The sequence below is a fragment of the Tachysurus fulvidraco genome, chromosome 1 (genome assembly GCF_022655615.1).
Source record: "Tachysurus fulvidraco isolate hzauxx_2018 chromosome 1, HZAU_PFXX_2.0, whole genome shotgun sequence".
Classification (NCBI taxonomy): domain Eukaryota; kingdom Metazoa; phylum Chordata; class Actinopteri; order Siluriformes; family Bagridae; genus Tachysurus; species Tachysurus fulvidraco.
This window is the reverse complement of record NC_062518.1, coordinates 30287897-30297214: the sequence shown is the minus strand read 5'-3', so window position 1 is coordinate 30297214 and position 9318 is coordinate 30287897. Positions and strand designations below refer to the sequence as shown.

The 9318-nt window shown below is 34.9% G+C and overlaps 1 protein-coding gene across 1 annotated transcript; it reads right to left on the bottom strand.

Moving 5' to 3' along the window:
* Nucleotides 1–6971: 6971 nt before the first annotated feature.
* LOC113657581 (homeobox protein HMX3-B-like) lies at nt 6972–9061 on the bottom strand. The gene is made up of 2 exons (XM_027169499.2): nt 8676–9061; nt 6972–8347 (listed from the first exon to the last, which is right to left on the bottom strand). The coding sequence occupies exons 1-2, from the start codon at nt 8827–8829 to the stop codon at nt 7857–7859; spliced, it is 645 nt and encodes a 214-aa protein (XP_027025300.1). The 5' UTR covers nt 8830–9061; the 3' UTR covers nt 6972–7856.
* Between the last annotated feature and the right edge of the window lie 257 nt (nt 9062–9318).

Below are 9318 nucleotides of genomic sequence, written 5' to 3'. Positions count from 1 at the left end.
CCATGAGAGTCTTGTTTATCCTTTTACAAGGATAAGGGCCAAAATATAAAAGCAGATTAGATTAAATGGCCAATTAATTGTCTATTTATTTTTGTTTGTTTTTTTGTTTTGTTTTAGTTCCTTGAAAATCACCACATGTTTAATAATGGTTTCCCCACTCTATCCAGTCAAGCCCAAAATTTGTATGAATTATTTAAACACTGGAAGACAAACACACAATCCAATCCTCCATGTGTTATTTCAGGACTTTTCCCTCTGTTTGTTTAGATGGCTCTTACACAAGCCTCTCACATAAGCATTTGTGCCGTATGCCCTAAATAACACCTCTTGTGAATGAAGTCTGAGTAGAAGTGGCAGGCTTAATTATCCTTTTCAATAAGCAATAATTCATTCTTGGCTCATTCACTCTGGAATGATGTGATTCCTTCTGTCATTTTGCTCTAGGCTGGAACGCAGACTGTTTAAATGTGCAAAAGCACAAAATTAAAAAAAATCTCTTTAGCTCAATCTATCAAAGAGCTTTTTATTCCACCAACTCCCTCATCATTTCATCTGAGAAAACAGACTGCAAGATTGCAGTATTTTAAAGACTAAAATTCAAAGGAAAATCTTTTTCTAATTGAAAATTATGATTAGAATGCTTTGTTTGAATATACAAATGATTTTTTATGTAAATTTGTTTGGCATATTTGGGATTTTTAATGAAAAGTGTGCTATCTAATGAAAAATGACAGCGTGTGCCATCTAATGTGTGTTTTTGGTATTTATGAACTTCAACTGTGATCAAATTTATACAAACAGAACATTTTTGCCCCTCACTGGTTCTCCACAGGCCTCTCAGGTTTGTAGCATAGCACAGGCGCTCAGCAGTAATAGAGAGTCCTCAGCCGCTCCAATTAATACAGAGTGATGTGAATAGAGTAGACAGGACAGAGAAGTGGGTCTTCCAGTCATGCATAATGCAACACGAATATGACTTTAACACAGCATGCTAATGGTGACATAACAATCTGTTAAAACACTTCTCTCAATCTTGGTGCATCTTCCATTTAGACAAAGAACAAAATAGCAGATGCTTTAATTCCTGTAAGTTGTGAATTGTTGTCTGCATGGAACTGGCTTTGTTTGTCCATCACGTCCCATATAGATGTTTGGTCAGCTTTTGACTGGAAAATTTGGAGGCTATGTTGACACTTAGACATTTTTCTGTTTTGTGTCTGACAGTTTTGTGTCTCTGAACGAGGGAGGCCAGTGACCTTAGGGTATGTCGTTGCCATGACAGGGTGTAATTGTGTGTAACAATGTTTGGGTAGGTGGCTTTTTGCCATAGACAGCAGTTTGTGCTACAGTAGCTTTTCATCAGCAGTTCACTGAGTTCCTTGGACCATTTTGGGTAGAAACTAACCCCACTACTGGAAACACTCCATAAGTCCTGCTGTTTTTGCAGATGCTCATGATGGCCCAGTCGTCTATAATCCATAATCTTCAGTATTTTTGTAATCATAGATTTTAATCTATTTTATATTCAACAAGCAATATTCATGTATTGTCTAATTTTAATTATTACATTTTATAACATACATTGTTCCTATGCTTTGCTTGAAGCCATGTGCCATTTTGGATTGTACTGTAAACATTATGTAATTTTCTATGTTATGTCAACATTAAAACTGTAAATAAGCAATTGTTCTTCTGGGCTACATTACTTTCTAAATGTGCGGATCTGAATTTGTTGATGGTGGCAGTTATTGTGAACTCTGACCTTTGCAAAATTCATTCAGTCATTCTAAGGTTAATGTTAGCAGTCATGTTAATTGTGGCATGAATTGTGTGCGACAGATCGCATCACAGTTCATTGTGCAGACTGCATGCTGCAGCTAGCAGGAGCTGCTCATTCAAATCCAATGCTTCTGTCATCTTGATTAACGCTCATCTGTGAGATGTGCTGATATGTAGTAGGTCACACTCTTATTCTTAGTGAGTTTGCTTACATGAAATGTAAATTAATTACAAAATCATTATGTTCTGGGGATAACAGATAAAATTATCAAAGAAAAGATTTAATCACAGTCTGTAACAACATCACAATTTCGGTGAAAGCTTTAACCATAATCTTAAGTAATGTCATGAAACAGTTTGTTGCATCTAAAGTATTAAAATTGATGCTTTTTCACAGTCTGAACATATTTAGTTAATAGCATGTGGAAGCATGTGGAAAATGGAAAAACTGCAATGAGGATTTGCTAGTGTAAGGCAAAATTTGCTAAAGGATTTCACTGACTTGTTATTCACAAGGGGAGAGAAGTCTCTGAATATGTATATGAGTCAATGACTATTACATGCGCTCTAATGAAAGAGACAAGCTAATAGACTGCACTAATGTGCTGCTGATACACTATTGATCTGTAGGTCACAGTGAAGGCCTGACACTCCCAGAGTGACACAATATAGCACGATTGTTCTGATCAAACCCAGTCGATAGGTATCCATTAAAGGCAGATAGACTGTCACACAGTGACCTCTGGCCTCAGCCAGCCACATAAACATGAATTTAACCCCACATCCATGTCATGGCTGAGCCACATCCATTAGTCTAGTATCAGTTTTCACTAACTCATGATATTGATTTTCTAAATATTTTTGCCAGGCCATGTACAATGGTCTGAAAACATAAAATCTTCAATGAACTGAGCAGATTGCTGTCACAAGTGTAATGTGAGTTGGTCCCATGTTGTTAGTCAAGTGTCATCTCCATGAGGGGTCCAAGTGCTGTGCAGGCAGATGGGACAACAAGAAGGATATTATAAAGACCTGAACAACACACAGCTCTGTGGAGGCAAGAGGTCATTGCTTTTCATTTGACATGTCCAAATGTTATTTATGTACTTATTAAACCAACAGCAATACATGTTCTTTTTCATTGTGTTGAAAGAAAATTATTTTTTTTTTACTTCTACATATACTGTATGATGTTCTCCATTTATATAGTGAACATCGTATATGAAAAGATTGTGCTTTTGGTTTATATACGTTATATATAAGTACATCTGAATTAGTTTTACTTTCATATATTTCATCTACATTTGGCATTTACTCAGAAATCAAAGTTACTCTATAAAAGTATTTTGTATTGTCTGTATTAGGACAGCTGTTAATATCATAAAGCAAGTGTGTATAATCAAACTTATTATCATATTAACTAACATATGTCAGCTGTTGTCAGGTATCCTCAGCACATTCCATGATGATTTGAGGCAGATAAGGATTTATTTCTTGTATTTGTATTTTCATGATTTAAAGTACATTTAAAAAGCTTTAATGTTTCTATTTTAGTTTGAGTGACGGGTGTGAATATTTCACCTTTTACCAGAATTTAAATTTTTGATGAGCAACTGCACATTTATTGAGTGAAGTATTTCTGTAATTTTACCACCTCTGAGCTTTTGTTTTAATGGCTACAATCTTGTACAGAAAATATAACATACTTTACTTTTGCAAAATGACATGTCAGCAACATGTGACCATGTGAGTTCATTAATGAATACATCTACTGAGGTCCTAATTACAAAGTCATGTCAGGCTAGCAGGTTGATCTAAATCAATAAGCCATTGGGAGATCTTATGGGAGGATTAGGTTTACCACCACGGTGCTTATTTGGTTTTAGATTTTAATGGATGTTGTTTAGGTTGTAATTACTTTCATCAAGATCTCCTAGCAAGGCTTTTGCTGAACTCTACAGCATTATCTTAGAAATAATAATTTTTTCCTTTACATAAAGACACTCAGAATCGATGAATAAACGATAAATAAACTGCTTGTTAATTTCTGTTTTATTCTAAGCTTATATCATCCATATAATTTTGATTTAATCAATAATCTGTCTTGTAAAATTGAGTTTTTTTATTTAATTTTGCTCATTTAATTTGACAGTATGATTATGGTACAGAATAATATTTCATTGCTATATTGCGTGGCATGATTTATATGTTTTTAGAACATTTATATTTTATTGAATGATTTCTTGGATTAGGCAGATTCACGTCCTTGTGGCAAAAATTATTTCGATCATTTTGAAAATTGTGAAAGAGTTTTAAGGAACTGAAAACAGTTCTTTAAGAACCAAAAATATTGGCATCAGTTTAAAGATGTTTAAAGAGGCTCATTTACATTTTAGAGTGTATTTGTTTAATGAATGTAATTTGCCAAAATTCTATTTAAAAAAGTTCCTGTAATTCCTGTAAAAAGTTCCTGCAACAAAGTGTTAGACATTAAAGTTATGAATGCAATACATTCATTAAAAATTTCATTTTATTCAAGAAATTTGGGGAAAAATCTCAGTATAGAAGCGTCTTTATAAATGATCGATATAATCGACATAATAAGGTATAATAGACTTATCATAGGGATGTAAAAAGATGTAAAGGATGTAAAAAGATATATCTGCAATAGTGGTACATCTAAACCTTATAGTATTGTTTGTATATAGTATTTTATTAAGTGTAACATCTAGAGAATAAATTGACTTTTGTGACCCAGAAAGAGTAGTATTTTTTGTATAATTCCTAAAAAAAACTTTAAGGTTAGGATTAGAGTAGGTTTAGCATTCATATCTTTTATTAAGTCTTCATATGGACAAAATGAAACAAGCAAAATGTTTCCCAGCATCATGTGATATTGTAAATTATCAGATAACATGCCTGTACTTGAATAAACATGCTTATACTTAACTTTTTGAAGAATTGAGAAATATATCAAGCACTAAAAAAAATTATTCATTTTATTTATTTATTTTAGATTTGACCCCAAAATATCCCACGGCATTCTTAAAAAAATGTATTTTACACAAAGAGGAAATATCTTCCTTGGATCAGTTTCAGTCAGAACAGAGAAGTTTCAGGCTTAAATCTATCTAACGGTAACTCTAGTGAACACAAAATGATGCAGGTGCATGCATGGAGAAAAGTCAATATTTTGTATTAAAATTCAAACAAGTCATTAATATCCCTGAATGTGTGCATATGGTATCCTGGCATTAGGAGTCTTTAATCAGTTGAAGTCGTTAATGGATTTCCCTTCACCTCGTACATGGCTCAGCAACTAGAAGGTCATTTAAACCTTGAGGTTCGAGAGGAAAGAGGCAGAGCGGCATTGGGTGGCTCATACAACACCAAGAGCCATCACAAGCAGAGCCAGAAAGTCTGGCGGCGACAGTCAACCCCTTTCACACACACACACACACACACACACACACACACACACACACACACACACACACACACACACACACACACACACACACACACACACACACACAGCCATTACAGTGTTATCAAATGTGTTAGAAAATTATACAGCAGATTAAAAAGCAACAATATTCCATTACACCATTTTCAGTAATGTTCAATATAACCGAATTCACATAATTCACTTTGTCCAGTTCTGCTAGTCCCCTGCTTGTGTAAATATCTTCCCATTAGATAGGTTACAGTGTGATTCAGTGCAGATGACAGCTGACAGTGCAGATGATGTGCTTTTCGTTGAATGTGTTGCTGGTGGTACAGCGTTCTTCTAAAAGATTATAAAAATGATAAAACACAGGCCAAATGTATAGAAGCAACACAAAAGACAAGAAGAAACACTGTACAAATAAACATTTGTACACTGCACTACACTGTACACTGTACACTTGTACACTACACTACATTGTACACTGGCCTAATGGTGGCCTAATGGTGGCCTAATGGTGGAGAAGTCATGGCCTAATGGTTAGAGAGTCTGACTCCTAACCCTAAGGTTGTGGGTTCGAGTCTCGGACCGTCCACGACTGAGGTGCCCTTGAGAAAGGCACCTAACCCCCAAACTGTTCCCCGGGTGCCGCAGCATAAATGGCTGCCCACTGCTCCGGGTGTGTGTTCACAGTGTGTGTGTGTTCACTTTGGATGGGTTAAATGCAGAGAAATAATTCTGAGTATGGGTCACTATTTTTTGAAGAAGTAGTAGAACATTATAAAGTCACTGCTTTCCTTAATTTATTTGGACTATAGTGTACCAGACTGGAGTAATATTCAGATAAATGTCAAAGGTGCCTCATTTTAAATATTCAAAATATTCAATTTGTTATTTACAGAATCAGTATTTCAGCTATTAGTTTATATCCATGTTTTAGTAACTCTTGAATTATATACCAAGAAACCTTGCTTATTATATCTTGTACTGCAGAGGAAAAAAGTATATTTTCTGAAGGACAACTACATCACTAACAAAATGTCTGAAAAGCAACACGGTTATACAAACTACTACAATCATAGTCATAATGCTGCATTTACCCTTGCTATCATCTGACAGAAAACAGGTACATTTAATAAATATGTAATTGGATTTTTCGGTGTGATTGTGTAATGTATTTGACTGAAAATGCTATCAAATACAGCAGTACCACAAACCGATTTACTAGGGTAAAAGTTTACATTTTTAACTTTAACTTTTATTTAAGATTTATATATAGATGATATTGAAATCATTCTCATGGCTGGATCAGGAAGCTGATACAAGGTTTTTTGTATGATGGACTTTAACAGGAAACACTACACTGTTGTTGAATCTCTGTTTAAACCAATCTGAAACTGAGACATGGACATCCACAATCATCAGCTGAAGGCACCACGAAGACGGGCTGGTGTACAAAGTCCCCTGTGTATGGAGACCTTTGGGATACTCAGCAAACACCTACTGTATAGGGCGGTACCTGATAGATAGGTTAACAAAAAACACTGAAGTTGTAATGAATTAAATAACTCTTAGCAATGAATTTCTTATACAAAACAATGGGAGTTGTCTATGAGGCAATAATAATAATAATAATAATAATAATAATAATAATAATAATAATAATAATAATAATAATAATAATAATAATAAGATATATCACAAAATATGATGTTGACATGGCTCAGTTTTCTTTGACATAAATTGGGCTTTTTAATGTTGCATATTTATTCATTTATTGAACACAGCAAATTTGCCAGCAGCTACATAAGAATGAAGTGTAAATAATCAATACAAAGTATTTTCTTGGAGGCTGTATGCACATTTTGGCTTGACCAGACACTTAATTTGCTCTGAACGATGGACACAGAGAAAAGCTTGACCACAAAAGAATTAAGTGACCTGGAAAATTGGAGAACAAAGCTACGAAGCTAACTATGGCCTCGGAGGATGCTCTTCAAATAACATTTCTTTTTCCTACTGCTCAACTTTTTAATAACAGTTTGGATTTTAAAAATATCATATATATATATCATTAGCTTACAGTTAACAGTGTGGATATTTTATGGAAATATTATCCAGTTTAGGACTGTTGCTAGAAATTTCAGAAATATAGTGAAGAACAATATATTTAACAAAATCATGAAACCCAAATATTGGCATACTACACTAGTCCAAAGTCTGTTTGTGTTATTAAATTAGCTGACAGTTAAACTGCACAATCAGCAGCCTGTATATTGCAGTGTAATTATAAATGTTTTAATTATGATTAAAGCAAACACTGTTTTTTTTAATAATAAAATCTGATCTTACTAACTAAAATGTCATTGATTGTCCTTTACTAAAGCTGTGTTTGTTTTTTAAATGATGTGGTTTGATAATTTTATGACTGTCACATGCCTTATAAAGCCTACTAGGGAATTATTTGATGTTTCCTTATTAACATCTTGCATAGTAAAAGAGACATGATGTGATTACTGTTCAATTGTTTTTGTTATGACAAATTACTTCCAGTCCAGTATTGTGCTTACAAATATTTGCGTATTCTCCATGCAATAAAGGAAAAGAAAAAAGTCTGTGTTGTGAGTAATCACGTATCTCCATCGAAAAGCCGAAAATATTTACTGGCGTGGGAGAGATACAGGTAATGTGGAGAGCTCTCTGTATACAGAAGTGGAAAAGGAGTCGGCAACAAACATCCTCCAAAAGTATTACTCCTACCACTTCCTCTGTACGGCGCCTCTAAGTCTGTGGAGATCTGACGTTTCAGTTTATTCCTTCTGTTTTGAAACCAGATTTTCACCTGAGTCTCAGTGAGTTGTAAGGAGTTGGCCAGACATGCTCGTTCAGCACTGCTCAGGTAACGCTTCAAGTCGAAAGTCGACTCCAGCTGGAAAATTTGTCTTTTGGAGAAAATGGTGCGCGTTTTCTTCTTCACCAGCTGTTTGTTCTTCTTGTGGTTTTGCTGATGTTTAGACAGGTCATCTCTGCTGATCGTATTGGATTTTTTTGGATACTTTCCACTTACTTCCTCCATCGTGATGCTTGGAGAGTGGTCATAGACGTCACTGCCTCTGTTCTCTGTCAAACAAACACACAGCGACCATTACACGGACATCTCTGAGGAGAAAAAGTACTAAACTTTACCTTTCATTGTGCAATCCAGTTTACCCTCTTTAGTATAATATAAAGCCAAGCGTATAACTTTATATAGTGCACCTAGTATGTACCTTAAATACTTTCACAGGTACAATAAATCATTATTTCCAAGTACATTATCCACATGCACAGGAAAAGTACCTCCACAGTGACAAATTAAGCCTAGTTTAGTGTTTTGTTTTAGTGTAAGAACAAGTTTACATTAAATTGAAAGCATTCCAAACAATGAAAATGAGTGAATTTGAGTCACCTGTTTCAGGACATTTCAGTTCTTCGCATGATGAATAGCTGTTCTCTGAGATGAGTTGTGAATTTTGGAGATTTACCTCAATATCTTTGTTAAGGATGTGATCAATAGTGAAGTTAAGCGCTGCTGGTCGACACACCATGTCTTCTTTACCCATACTTTCCAAATCCAGGTTGCTGCTTGTTAAAGGTCGTCAGTCGTAACTGAAGTGTGAGGATAAGAGACTGTGCAGGAGCGCAGCATCATTACATCTCCAGCTTTACTGCGTCCTCCAGACTCGCGCTCTGACCGGAAGCTCGAGCTGATGCAGCATCGGATTGGATGAAACTGGGAAAGTGTGACGCACAACAACAGCAGTCTGTCCTGCCAGGGCTACAGGGCATTATTCATTATTCAGACTTCTGAGTCTCAGAACCGTCAAAATGAAGCTTTATCGGGTTTTACTGAACGTCAAAACAAAACAAAACAAAACAAAAAAAGCTGAATAAATTATTTGTTTGTTTGTTTGTTTGAACAAATATTTTCTCCTTGAACAAACATTAGAGTGTCTGAAATTAAACTGGAAATAAAGTGGGGGAAATATTAGTTTTTCCTCCTAAGGATATGTAGGAAATGTGTTGTGATAACTGAGCAGTTATAATAATAA

Excerpts from the sequence above, each read along its gene's own strand:
- LOC113657581 (XM_027169499.2), bottom strand. The coding sequence starts at position 8,829 with ATGGGTAAAGAAGACATGGTGTGTCGACCAGCAGCGCTTAACTTCACT. Across the intron at positions 8,348-8,675 it reads ACTGAAATGTCCTGAAACAG|AGAACAGAGGCAGTGACGTC; the intron begins GTGACTCAAATT and ends TTTGTTTGACAG.